The sequence below is a fragment of the Trachypithecus francoisi genome, unplaced genomic scaffold (genome assembly GCF_009764315.1).
Source record: "Trachypithecus francoisi isolate TF-2019V2 unplaced genomic scaffold, Tfra_2.0 Lachesis_group12, whole genome shotgun sequence".
Lineage (NCBI taxonomy): Eukaryota > Metazoa > Chordata > Mammalia > Primates > Cercopithecidae > Trachypithecus > Trachypithecus francoisi.
In genome coordinates this window covers 88873826-88888263 of record NW_022681457.1, presented here as the reverse complement: position 1 = coordinate 88888263, position 14438 = coordinate 88873826, and the positions used below count along the sequence as shown (strand labels likewise).

Sequence of the window (14438 nt, the reverse complement as noted above, 5' to 3'; positions counted from 1 at the left end):
AGTAGCTCTTTACTGTAAAACTTTTTGATCGTAATTTAAGAATGTAAGATGAGAAATTACTCTTTTCTAGTGTGAAAATGTATAGCTCTTAAATTAGCTCTTTAAAATGGAGATTGTACGATACCACATCTCTCCATCAGTTTTTTTCAGTCGCATGATTTGGTTCGTAAACATGACTTTCCCACAGATTTTGTTTGTGGTAATATAAATGTGTTAACTAGTTGTGATGTATTTTGGCTTTTAAGATATTGTTCCCACATATGAAACTCACTAACGTTGCTAAGTCAAAGCACCTAACTTTTCATTGACTCTAGCATTCAAAAATCTCACAAACCCTGGTCTGTCCATATCTTAAACTCTATACACCATTTTTTTTGCCACTGCATTTATTTCACGGCTTGTGTACGGTGTGATCTGGCATATATGCAAGAACACTTAAGTAAAGCTCTGGATGCTTGATTGAGAAAAATACTTTCATTCTAAAAACAAAGAAGCTATATTAATCTTTTTGAAAAGATAATATTTTACAACATTCCCTTGTCTACATTGCTTGGAATAAGCACTTTGGAATAAGACAAGCACTTTGGAATAAGACAATAAATCACTAGCATGAGGCAAAGGGGTTGACTTATTTGTTTGTGTATCATGGATCTTAGATTTACTGATCCTCAGATTTTTGAATTCCTGCTGATTCCCTTTCTCAAAACGAATATACTTGAATAAGGATTTTTTTTTTTTTTTTTTTGACAGAGTTTTACTCTGTTGCCCAGGCTGGAGTACAGTGGTGCAATCTCGGCTCACTGCAACCTCCTGGATTCAAGCAATTGTCGTGCCTCAGCCTCCCAAGTACCTGGGATTACACCATGCCTGGCTAAGTTTTGTAGTTTTTTTAGTTGAGACTGGATTTCACCATGTTGGCCAGGCAAGTCTCAAACTCCTGACCTCAAGTGATCCACCTGCCTCAGCCTCCCAAAGTTCTGGAATTGCAGGTGTGAGCCACCGCACCCAGCCAGGATATTGATTTGATGACAAACTTATCATCATTCAGTGATGTACCTCTGTGTCAAACTTAGATAAGTAAGATAGGTTATTCTTTTTTTTTTTTGAGATGGAGTTTCGCTCTTGTTGACCAGGCTGGAGTGCAATGGCACTATCTTGGTTTACCACAACCTCCGCCTTCCAGGTTCAAGCGATTCTCCTACCTCAGCCTCCTGAGTAGCTGGGATTATAGGCACCCACCATGCCCAGCTAATTTTTGTATTTTTAGTGGAGACAGGATTTCACCGTGTTGGTCAGGCTGGTCTCAAACTCCTGACCTCAAGTGATCCATCCACCTCAGCCTCCCAAAGTGCTGGGATTACACCTTTTTTTTTTTCTTTGAGACGGAGTCTTGCTCTGTCACCCAGGCTGGAGTGCAGTGGTGCGATCTCAGCTCACTGCAAGCTCCGCCTCCTGGGTTCACACCATTCTCCTGCCTCAGCCTCCTGAGTAGCTAGGACTACAGGCACCTGCCACCACGCCCGGCTAATTTTTTGTATTTTTAGTAGAGACGGTTTCACCGTGTTAGCCAGGCTGCTCTCGATCTCCTGACCTCGTGATCCACCCGCCTCGGCCTCCCAAAGTGCTGGGATTACAGGCGTGAGCCACCGCGCCCGGCCCCAGCCAGATTATTCTTATAAGGCTGTGTTTTATCATAGGAGAGGATTTTGGAAAGAGGAGGTTGAGAGGATACTATAAATGTTATTCTCGCTTTCCTTTTATTCCCCACTTCTGATATCATCTTATAGTTGTTTTTCTTCACTTGTTGCTACCTTTCTTTAGTTAACTGTTTTTTAAAGTACTCGAATCAATTGTAACCTTAACTCTTACTTTTTCCAAGTAATACTGAACCAAATTTAAATGATTAAGGTATGATGATGCTTTTCTTACTGTGCACCATTTCTGAAAGCTAATTGCCATTATCTCCATTACTGTGAAGGGAGGTAGTAGATACAATGGTGCGGCACTTCAAGATGCAAATATTTGGTGATCGGCAGCCTGGGTATGATGGCAAAAGAAACATGTACACAGCACATCCACTACCAATCGGACGGGATAGGGTAAGTGTTAAAAGCAAGAAATACTTAATTCATTTAGTAGTAATTATACATGACAAAAATGTTTCCTTTTCTTCCCAACACCCACAAAAAAGATGAATGTTTGAGGTGATGATACTCTAATTACCCTGATTTCATTATTACACATTGCATACAGATATCAAAATACCACATGTACCCCAAAAGTATGTACAACTGTCATTTATCAATTTTAAAAAATCTGTATGTGAGCAGAAAGAAAAGTTTCTCTAATAACACATCAATTCTTAGAATTTTTTTTTTTTTTTGAGATGGGATCTCGCTCTGTTGCCTAGGCTAGAGTGCAGTGGTTTGGTCTCTGCTCACTGAAATCTCTGCCTCCCAGGCGTGATTCTCCTGCCCCAGCCTTCTGAGTAGCTGGGATTACAGGCATGTGCCACCATGCCTGGCTCATGTTTCTTTTATTTTTTTCCTTGAGAGATGGAGCCTTGCTCTGTCGCCCAGGCTGGAGTGCAGTGGCGCGATCTCGGCTCATTGCAACTTCCACCTCCTGGGTTCAAGTGATTCTCCTGCCTCAGCTTCCCAAGTAGCTAGGACTATAGGCGTGTGCCAGCACGCCCAGCTCATTTTTGTACTTTATTAGTAGAGATGGGGGTTTCACTATATGTTGGCCAGGCTGGTCTCGAACTCCTGACCTCAGGTGATCCACCCACCTCAGCCTCCCAAAGTGCTGGGATTACAGGCATGAACCACCGTGCCTGGCCTTAATTTTTTTTTTTTTTTAATATACTACAAATGGGGTTTCACCATGTTGAACAGGCTGGTGTTAAACTCCTGACCCCAGGTGATCCACTGTCTCAGCCTCCCAAAGTGCTGGGATTACAGTCATGAGCCACCGCACCCGACCAGAGTTGTTTTTTATAGTGATGATAGATTGGTTATTCTGTCCATATTCTCTTGTCTCAGTTAACTGATAATTGAAAATGAGATGAGCATTAGGATTTAGGTGGATTGTGTCATCTTTACATAATTTCTAACATTAACCATGTGCTTTAACAAAGTACTACCTGAATCTGAACAACAGGGTTTTGTAAATTATAGAAAACTATATAATACTCACTTATGAAAATAGATTATAATAGCACAATACTTATTTATTTATTTATTTATTTTTTGAGACGGAGTCTCACTCTGTTGCCCAGGCTGGAGTGCAGTGGCCGGATATCAGCTCACTGCAAGCTCCGCCTCCTGGGTTCACACCATTCTCCTGCCTCAGCCTCCCGAGTAGCTGGGACTACAGGCGCCCGCCACCACATCCGGCTAGTTTTTTGTATTTTTTTTAGTAGAGACGGGGTTTCACCATGTTAGCCAGGATGGTCTCGATCTCATGACTTCGTGGTCCGCCCGTCTCGGCCTCCCAAAGTGCTGGGATTACAGGCTTGAGCCACCGTGCCCGGCCGCCACAATACTTTTTTAAATGTTTATTTTTTTAAATTAGAAAAGTACTGTGTGAACATATGCTCATAATAAACTTATCCAGACAATCTAGAAATGCTGTGATTTACTGCCTCCCCGACTTATCTGCACCCTCACTTCCATTTTCCTTTTCAAAGGAAACTACTATAGTAGTTTGGTATGTATCTTTTTAGATATGTTATGTATATTAGCTATTTATACATATGTTGATGTGTATTATTACTGTTTTGCATGTCATTCTGTGATTTGCTTTTCATTTAATAATATGTCTGAAAGATCTTTCCATTTCTATACATTTATATCTACCTTATTTTTCAAATTTAAGTTTTTTATTGTTGTAAAATAATATATAATATAAAATTTACTATTTTTGGCTGGGTGTAGTGCTTCACCCAGCCAAAAATCCCAGTGCTGTGGGAGATCAAGGTGGGAGGATTGCTTGAGGCCAGTAGTTTGAGACCAGCCTGAGCAACACAGGGAGACCCATCTCTACAAAAAAAAAAATTGTTTTAGTTAGCCAGGCCTGGTGGTGTGCACCTGTAGTTCCAGCTACTAGGGAGGCTAATGTGGGAGGATCCCTTGAGCCCAGGACTTTGAGGCTAGAATTAGTTATTATTGCACCACTACACTCCAGCTTGGATGACAGAGCAAGACCCTGTCTCAAAAAAAAATTATGATTTTGTTACAGTTTAATTGCATTATGTACATTCACATTGTTGTGCATCCATCATCACTATCCATTTTCAGAACTTTTTCATCATTCTAAACAAAAACTCTGTACCTATTAAAGAATAATTCCCCATACACTACTGTCTCTGGTCCCTGATAACCACTGTTCTACTTTCTGTCTCTTTAAATTTGACTATTCAATGTACTTCATAGAAATAGAATCATGAAATATTTGCCTTTTTGTACCTGGCTTGTTTTATTTAGCATAATGTTTTCAAGGTTCATCCATGTTGTAACATCTACCTTGTTTTTTCACTACTGTATAATGTTACATATTAAATTATTCCCGGCCGGGCGCGGTGGCTCAAGCCTGTAATCCCAGCACTTTGGGAGGCCGAGACGGGCGGATCACGAGGTCAGGAGATCGAGGCCGTCCTGGCTAACACGGTGAAACCCCGTCTCTACTAAAAAATACAAAAAACTAGCTGGGTGAGGTGGTGGGCGCCTGTAGTCCCAGCTACTCAGGAGGCTGAGTCAGGAGAATGGCGTAAACCCAGGAGGCGGAGCTTGAAATGAGCGAGATCCGGCCACTGCACTCCAGCCTGGGTGACGGAGCAAGACTCCGTCTCAAAATAAATAAATAAATAAATAAAAAATAAATAAATAAATTATTCCCCTTCTCATCGACACTTAAGTTGTTTCCAACGTTATGCAATTATAAAAAATGTTAAAAGAAATATCCTTATGCATATATGATACTGCATATTCTTGGGATCTTTCCCACAGCCATTGTAAACATTTATGTTTGTATTCATGTATTTTTTCCTTAGGTTGATATGGAGGTGACTCTTCCAGGCGAGGGTAAAGACCAAACCTTTAAAGTGTCTGTTCAGTGGGTGTCAGTTGTGAGCCTTCAGTTGCTTTTAGAAGCTTTGGCTGGGCACTTGAATGAAGTCCCAGATGACTCAGTACAAGCACTTGATGTTATCACGAGACATCTTCCCTCCATGAGGTTAGTACTTTGGTTTGGATTATTTTCCTACAAATGTCAAACTTTTTTGGTAGGTTGCACTGGAGCCATTGAAAAATGTCTACATAAGTCATAGTTCAAATTTGATTTCAGCTCCCAGAGTTGAGAGTGAAATGAAGAAACTTTCACATGTTTAATATGACACATGCAAACTCTTGTTTCTTCAGGTACACCCCAGTGGGCCGTTCCTTTTTCTCACCCCCTGAAGGTTACTACCACCCTCTGGGAGGGGGAAGGGAGGTCTGGTTTGGTTTTCATCAGTCTGTGAGACCTGCCATGTGGAATATGATGCTCAACATTGATGGTAGGATGGAACTCTCTTTATCCAATAACTCTTTGGGCTGGTTTTTGTTTGTTTGTTTTGGCCCTTCCTTTTTACCTGAAGTTAAGCATCCTTCTCTGTTTGTTAGTATCTGCAACTGCTTTCTACCGGGCTCAGCCTATCATTGAGTTCATGTGTGAGGTTTTAGACATTCAGAACATCAATGAACAGACCAAACCTCTAACAGACTCCCAGCGTGTCAAGTTTACCAAAGAAATCAGAGGTAAGTGTTTGCATTAATGTAGTCTTGGAGAAGCAGCTCAGCATGCTGCAAGGAGCCTGTGCTCTGGAGTCACACAGACCTAGGCTTTGGTCTCAGGCCAATCAGTCCTATCAGTGGGACCTTGGTGAAGTTCCTTAACCACTGTGAACCTTAGTGTATTCATCTCTAAGGTAAAGATAATAATATATACCTTGTAGAGTTGTTGTGAGAATTAAATGCAATTAGGTTTATAAAGCTTTCTAGCATAGTACCTGTCACATATCAGGCACTCAGTAAATGCTACCCTTACCCACTTAAAAACTTCCATTTTAATAAAATAACATAAATTCATTTATTACCCTTCTGGAATTTCTTTTCTTCTTTACTTGTTATTAGTTAGCTTCCCTCACTAGAACATAAACTTCATGAAGCTATCTCCAGACCTGAAAGTAAGTGTCAGAACATAGTTGATGCTTAATAAATATTTATTGGATGAAATAATAAACTAAAGTAGATTGAGCATCTTAGGTCATCTGAGTTCTAATTTATTCTGCTTAGCTCAGGTTTTTTGCCTGTAATGATGAAATTGTCCCCATATTCTTGGAATTTTTATCCTGTACAATGTCATGACATTTTGAAGACAACATTTGAATCTGTTTTTGTCACTATGATTTTAATTAACTATTTTGCCTTTTAAAAAAAATTTCAGGTCTCAAAGTTGAGGTGACCCACTGTGGACAGATGAAACGAAAATACCGAGTTTGTAATGTGACTAGACGGCCAGCCAGTCATCAAACGTACGTTAACCATATCTAAAATAATGCAATTACATTTTTAGTAACGGAGCTACTGTAATCGTTTAAGAAATTGCTTATTGGCTGGGCGTAGTGGCTCACACCTGTAATCCCAGCACTTTGAGAGGCTGAGGTGGGTGGATCACAAGGTCAGGAGTTCAAGACCAGCCTGGCCAAGATGGTGAACCCTCGTCTCTACTAAAAATACAAAAAAAATTGGCCGGGTGTGGTGGCAGGCACCTGTAATCCCAGATACTCGGGAAGCTGAGGCAGAGAATTGTTTGAACCTGGGAGGAGGCAGAGGTTACAGTGAGCCGAGGTCATGTCACTGCACTCCAGCCTGGGCAACAGAGCGAGACTATGTCTCAGAAAAAAAAAAAAAAGAAATTGGTTATCTTGGCCGGGCATGGTGGCTCACACCTGTTATCCCAGCACTTTGGGAGGCCAAGCCAGGCAGATCACCTGAGGTCAGGAGTTCAAGACCAGCCTGGCCAACATAGTGAAACCCCGTCTCTGCTAAAAACTACAAAATTAGCTAGGCTTGGTGGCAGGTGCCTGTAATCCCAGCTACTTGGGAAGCTGGGGCAGGAGAATCGCTTGAACCTGGGAGGTGGAGTTTGCAGTGAGCCGAGATTACGCCATTGCACTCCAGCCTGGGTGACAGAGTGAAACTCCATCTCAAAAGAAAAAAAGAAAGAAATTGGTTATCTCATACTGAAATTTTCAAGATCACCAGAATCTTTGCTTTTAACACGCAAGTTTTAAAACATTTTCTGAATATTTTTGGTAGAGATATTTATAAAACACATTCCTTGTCTTTAATTCAGTTTACCTCTTAAGTAGAATATGTTAAACATAGATTAACATTTATTTAACCTATGTTTTTATTTAATGATGCAGAGTCATTATAAGCTTTTTTTATTATATTATTGTCATTCTTTTTTTTTTTTTTTTCTTTTGAAGACAGGATCTCACTCTGTCACCTCCTAGGCTCAAGTGAACCTCCCACCTCAGACTTCCAAGTAGTGGGATTACAGGCGTGCACCACCACACTCACCTAATTTTTTTTGTAGAGGTGGAGTTTCGCTATGTTGCCCAGTCTGGTCTTGAATTCCTGGGCTTAAATGGTTTGCCTGTCTTGGCCTCCCAAAGTGCTGGTACTACAGGTGTGAACCAGCATACCCAGCCTACTGTTGTAATTCTTAATACATGGCCCAAAAGATCTATTAAGGCCTAGATATCATATAAGGCTGTCAGGAGAAGACATATATATATATAAATAAAATATATGAGAAGACATTTTATATATATATAAGTATCTTCTAAAAATAATACACACACACGTATATATATAGTGCTTGGCACCATCATGGCCCAGTGCAGCCGCAACTTCCTGGGCTCAAACAATCCTCCTACCTCAGCCTCCTGAGTATCTGGGACTACAGGCACGTGCCACCACACCTGGCTAATTTTTGTATTTTTAATAGGAATGGGGTCCCACTTTGTTGCCAGACTGGGAGAAGACATCTATTGCTTTGTGTTTTGTGTGGATTTCTCTCCCTCCCTTTGTAGGTAGCTGTCAATTCTTATAGCTGTTGGTGTCTATGGCATCTTCCAGCAGCATACTCCTTTCCATTTCCCCAATCTCTTTTTTTTTTTTTTTTTTTTTTTGAGACGGAGTCTCGCTCTGTCACCCAGGCTGGAGTGCAGTGGCCCGATCTCGGCTCACTGCAAGCTCCGCCTCCCGGGTTTACGCCATTCTCCTGCCTCAGCCTCCCAAGTAGCTAGGACTACAAGTGCCCGCCACCTCGCCTGGCTAGTTTTTTGTATTTTTTAGTAGAGACGGGGTTTCACTGTTTTAGCCAGGATGGTCTCGATCTCCTGACCTCGTGATCCGCCCATCTCGGCCTCCCAAAGTGCTGGGATTACAGGCTTGAGCCACCGCGCCCGGCCCATTTCCCCAATCTCATTTTCCTAATCACCCAACACTTCTTGTTTTTTTTTGGCTTTTTTTTTTTTTTTTTTTGAGATGGAGTTTTGCTCTTGTTGCCCAGTTGGAGTGCAGTGTCGCAATCTCTGCTCTCTGCAACCTCTGCCTCCTGGATTCAAGTGATTCTCCTGCCTCAGCCTCCCGAGTAGCTGGGATTACAGGCACCTGCCACCAGCCCAGCTAATTTTTTGTATTTTTGGTAGAGATGGGGTTTCTCTATGTTGGCCAGGCTGGTCTTGAACTCCTGACCTCAGGCAATCCACCCGCCTTGGCCTCCCAAAGTGCCGGGATTAGAGGTATGAGCCACTGTGCCCGGCCCATCACCCAACACTTCTAGTCTACTGAAAACTGTGCCTGTGAGACCCTATATGTGAAAGTGCTTTAAAAATTATATCTATATCTTATTCTTGTAATCAGGATCATGTCTGACATAAACATAAATATTGGCTCTTCTAAATAAAGAGTTAAATATACAGTATACACTTTACTACATTTACATTATTTTGGTTACTCAGAGCCCCCCACACACACACTTTTTTTTGCTTATATTCTAGTCTGACTTTGTTTTAGATTCATGATTCTTAATTTTCAAACTTTAGTGCATATCAAAATCACCCAGAGAGCTTTGTCTAGATAGTTGAAATTTTCAGGTGGCTTCTGGATAAATAAAGTATATTATTTCAGACTGATTTGAATAAATTCTTCAGTATGACCTCATGTACACACTACATGAATTTCTTAAGAGTAGTAAAGTGGTATTTCATGTATTATTTATATTATACCATTGACTTCTTTTTCAGAAAAAAAAAGTTGCCAAAACCTTATGAAGTCACTGTTGAGAATTGTAGCATTTTGTTCTTTTCATTATTTAATTATTTCACATAACCCTGTCAGAATAATTAGACCTATAGACCTATGTAATCTTTGCTGAAAGATTATAACTCATATATTTAAATATCACATAGATGACCCTTACTGCACCATTACTTTGTAAGGCTGTGGCAGTTAAGAAAGCAAGATTAACGGGCTGGGCACGGTGACTCATGCCTCTAAATCCCAGCATTCTGGGAGGCCGAGGCAGGCAGATCACTAGAGGTGAGGAGTTCAAAACCAGCCTGGCCAACATGGTGAAACCCTGTCTCTACTAAAAATACAGAAATTAGCTGAGCATGGTGGCAGGTGCGGTGGCAGACGCCTGTAATCCCAGCTACTCGGGAGGCTGAGGCAGGAGAACCGCTTGAACCTGGGAGGCAGAGATTCCAGTGAACCAAGATGGTGCCACTGCAATCCAGCCTGGACAACAGAGGGAGTCTCTGTCTCAAAATAAAGAAAAGATTGACCTTTGTTTTTTAAGTGACTGATGAAGGTAGGAATTATTAGTGGGCTTTGTTTGTTTATTGTTTAGAAAAGAAAGAATTTGGCTGGGCACAGTGGCTCACGCCTGTAATCCCAGCACTTTGGGAGGCCGAGGTGGGTGGACCACTTGAGGTCAGGAGTTCGAGACCAGCCTGGACAATGTGGTGAAACCCCATCTCTACTAAAAATACAAAAATTAGCTGGGCATGGTGGCACATGCCTGTAATCCCAGCTGCTTGGGAAGATGAGGCATGAGAATCCATTGAACCTGGGAGGTGGAGGTTGCAGTGAGCTGAGATCATGCCATGTACTCCAGCCTGGGCGACAGAGTAAGACTCTGTCTCAAAAAAAAAAAAAAAAACCCCAAAAAACAAACAAACAAACAAACAAACAAAAATAGAGAAAGAAAAAGAAAATAGAAGAAAAGAAAGAACTGGAAGAAATATTCTAAAAAAGACATTCTCTCCTATAGTTTTCCTTTGCAGCTAGAAAACGGTCAAGCTATGGAATGTACAGTAGCTCAATATTTTAAGCAAAAGTATAGTCTGCAGCTGAAATACCCCCATCTTCCCTGTCTCCAAGTGGGACAAGAACAAAAGCATACATACCTGCCACTTGAGGTAAGTTAAATTTTCTTTTGCCAATTTGCTGATCTCTTGAATGAGTATATATTTTTAAGTAGAGTTCTAAACTAGTGGTGAAATTTAGTGTTAATTTCTAAAATATTTTTGGCAAATGATTTCACTATATAACCAAATTTTAATTTTTTTGGAAATGGAGGATGTAAGATACGGTTTGGCAAAGGTTTAAGATGTAGAACCCTTTACACAAACCAATCTCTGTCTCTTGGCAGGTCTGTAATATAGTGGCAGGACAGCGATGTATCAAGAAGCTCACAGACAATCAGACTTCCACAATGATCAAAGCTACAGCAAGATCTGCTCCTGACAGACAGGAAGAGATCAGTAGACTGGTCAGTAAGGCATGGTCTTCAAGATGAGCTAGCTTTGAGATAACAAGAAACAAAAGAATAGAAAACTCCTGCTGGGACACAGTTACTCTCTGGTTTTTATATATGCAGGCTTTCCTGTTCTTTAGGTGAAGAGCAACAGTATGGTGGGTGGACCTGATCCATACCTTAAAGAATTTGGTATTGTTGTCCACAATGAAATGACAGAGCTCACAGGCAGGGTACTTCCAGCACCAATGCTGCAATACGGAGGCCGGGTAAGCTTTTTATTTTATTCAGCAAGCTTCTTCCACAACCAGTCAAAAAGAGAATCATCCAAGGTTTTTCTACTCTGCCACTACTAAATTTACCCATAGTTTTATTCATTATTGCCTTTTGTATTCTGGCTCATACCTAATAGAATTTTGTTTATTCACTCATCAACAGTAAAATGGCCTTAGATTGTAATGTCTTTTCTCTTTTCTTTTGTTTCTTCTTCTTCTTCTTCTTCTTTTTTTTTTTTTTCAAAGAATAAAACAGTAGCCACACCCAACCAGGGTGTCTGGGACATGCGAGGAAAGCAGTTTTATGCTGGCATTGAAATTAAAGTTTGGGCAGTTGCTTGTTTTGCACCTCAGAAACAATGTAGGGAAGATTTACTAAAGTGAGTATCTTCATATTTTCAGCTTAGTAATATCCCTTCCAGATATGAAAATACTGTCTTTATGTGAATGTGCTGTGTACACTGGCACTAAATCCCTGACTCCCATAGTGACACCATCTGGCTGTACGAAAAAGACCTTGTATTATAGTAATTTGCAAACTTGGGAATTACATTAAGAATCTGACTCAGCTTCCTTACATGTAGAGCAAAAATTTGTGAGTAACAAGGCGGAGGCAATGTTGGTTGGCAAATTCTTGAGTTCTTATTGAAGCTTCCTTTGGTATTAATTGTATCTTTTCAGCTATAATTAAAAACTACCTTAGTTTTAATCATTAAAATTTACTAATGAGCTTGTTTTATCACAACGTCTCTAGGTAAGAGTAGGTTCACATCTTACAGATGCAGCTATCTATATAAAAGTAGTAGTTAGTGGCCAGGCGCAGTGGCTCACACCTGTGATCCCAGCACTTTGGGAGGCCGAGGTGGGCAGATCATGAGGTCAGGAGATCAAGACCATCCTGGCCAATGTGGTGAAACCCCGTCTCTACTAAAATACAAAAAATTAGCCAGGCATGGTGGTGTGTGCCTGTAGTCCCAGCTACTGGGGAGGCTGAGGCAGGGGAATCGCTTGAATCCAGGAGGCAGCGGTTGGAGATCTCGCCACTGCACGCCAGCCTGGAGACAGAGCAAGACTCCATCTCAAAAAAAGAAAAAAAAAGAAGAGTGAAAAAAATTTAAGAAAAGGGAACTAGAGTGAAAGAAAGGAATTCTACAAAATATTGGCAAATGCACCAAAGGAATATTCTGAACGCTTTATACATAGATTGAAGTAACTTCTTAAATCTAAAATTTAAAACTTCAAAGTGATTTTCGCTTTTTTTAAGTGATAATTTCTTTTGACATTTTTATTGAACCAAATCTGTTCCAAGTTTGAATGTAGTCCTAAATACACTGATTTTGTAACAGCATGTTTCTGTGTTCTCAGTTGAGCACAGGCTTACCCAGCTATTTCTGTACCAGGCTTACCAAAATGCATGTTACCTGAAATTTTGACCCTGCTTTTCTTCACTCCAGAATTATTGATTTGAATGTTTAAAAGATATTTGAACAGCAGTGCTATTCTAGTTCAGCTGGGCATAATTATTTAAAAATTTCAATTGATAATCTGATAGCTTAGTAATACAGATTCTTTTCTGTTTAATTGCAAGTTAAATCACAGGTTTAATTGCAATTGCCAGTCCATTTTTGGCAACTAGTTAAAGATTTTTATTTATTTGTTCATTTCTAAATTTGGCTAAGAATTTACAAAACTGAAGGAAGTATTTCAGAGGAAAATGAATGCTAGAAATGTTCTCTGAAACGAAAAAACTGTGCTACTGGTTCTATTTTAACAGGAGTTTCACTGACCAACTGCGTAAAATCTCTAAGGATGCAGGAATGCCCATCCAGGGTCAGCCATGTTTCTGCAAGTATGCACAAGGTGCAGACAGTGTGGAGCCTATGTTTAAACATCTGAAAATGACTTATGTGGGCCTACAGCTAATAGTAGTTATCCTACCTGGAAAGACACCAGTATATGGTATGGACCCTTTTAATGCTGAATGAGGGATGATTTCAAGCAGTAGATACAACAGTTAGGATAAGCTAGGTTATGCTGCAGTCACAAACCTCAAACTCTCAGTGGTTCACAACAACAAAGATTTGTTTCTTGCCCCTGTTATGTGTCCACTGAAGGTAGACTGCCGCCTCTGCTCTGTGTCATCATGTCATCTCCACTTGGGGACCCAGCTTGGCAGAGCAGCTGCTATTTGGAGTGTTGCTGGCCACACATTCTTTTTTCTCTCTGCAACTCCTTGGCCACAACCAGCCATATGGCCTTACCCAACTTGCGTGGGAGCAGTGGGGATGGGGGTTGAGAATGTAGTGTGATACTACCATAGTCCTGGAAGCTGAGAGAACTGGAAATATTTGGTGAAAAGCACTTAGGAATATGAGAGTGGGGAAGAGTGCCACTTCCAGAAGAGGATTTGCTTAGTTTGTATCTATTATAAGAAGAATGATACAAAGTTATTTTGGCTATCATTTAAGTAAGGGATGTAGGAACTATTATTGTTGTTGAGACAAGATCTCAGCTCTGTCACCCAGGCTGGAGTGTGGTGTCATGATCACTGCTTATCTCAGCCTCAAAATCCCGGGCTCAAGTGATTATCCCATCTCAGGCTCCCAAGTAGCTGGGAGTACAGGTGCCCACCACCACGCCTAGCTAATTTTTGTATTTTTTGTAGAGACAGGGTTTTATCATGTTGCCCAGGATGGTCTTGAACTCCTGGGCTCAAGCCATCCACCTGCCTTGGCTTCCCAAAGCGTTGGGATTACAGGCATGGGCCAGCACACCCAGCCAGTTTTAATTTTTTTTTTTTTTTTTTTTTTGAGGCAGTGTCCTGCTCTGTCATCCAGGCTATATTGCAGTGGCACAATCTTGACTAACTGCAGCCTCTGCCTCTTGGGTTCAAGTGATTCTCCTGCCTCAGCCCCCCAAGTAGCTGGGACTACAGGCGCATGCCACCACACCCAGCTAATTTTTGTATTTTTAGTAGAGATGGGGTTTCACCATGTTGGCCAGGCTGGTCTTGAACTCCTGATCTCAAGTGATTCACCCGCCTTCGCCTCCCAAAGTGCTGGGATTACAGGTGTGAACCACTGTGCCTGGCCCCAGTTTTAAACTTCATAAAATGTCTTTAACCTTCTCTCTACAGTTATCTCTAGTACTTAGAGAAAGAAAAAAAAAAAGCAAAACAACACAATAAAATAAAATTCAAAGGGCCGGTGTGTGTACTGAGAGGGAGGAGCTGGGAAGATTGATTATTTTGCTAAATCAGTCATGTGGGAAGAGGAGCATCAAGGAGCTGAG

At 40.9% G+C, this 14438-nt stretch overlaps 1 protein-coding gene across 8 annotated transcripts in view; it reads left to right on the top strand.

The window, feature by feature from the left end:
- LOC117092889 (protein argonaute-4) overlaps nt 1–14438 on the top strand; it is a 53383-nt gene that overhangs the window by 13928 nt on the left and 25017 nt on the right. For all 8 annotated transcript variants that reach the window (XR_004440949.1, XR_004440952.1, XR_004440951.1 and 5 more), the window contains 10 exons: nt 1979–2099; nt 5051–5232; nt 5418–5554; nt 5661–5795; nt 6484–6571; nt 10387–10534; nt 10768–10887; nt 11013–11141; nt 11394–11527; nt 12922–13106. Coding sequence is in view for 4 of the 8 variants with exons in the window: in XM_033227133.1 (XP_033083024.1) it covers nt 1979–2099; nt 5051–5232; nt 5418–5554; nt 5661–5795; nt 6484–6571; nt 10387–10534; nt 10768–10887; nt 11013–11141; nt 11394–11527; nt 12922–13106 (1379 nt within the window). In the remaining 4 variants the exon portion in view is untranslated. The remainder of the gene's footprint in view (nt 1–1978; nt 2100–5050; nt 5233–5417; nt 5555–5660; nt 5796–6483; nt 6572–10386; nt 10535–10767; nt 10888–11012; nt 11142–11393; nt 11528–12921; nt 13107–14438) is intronic.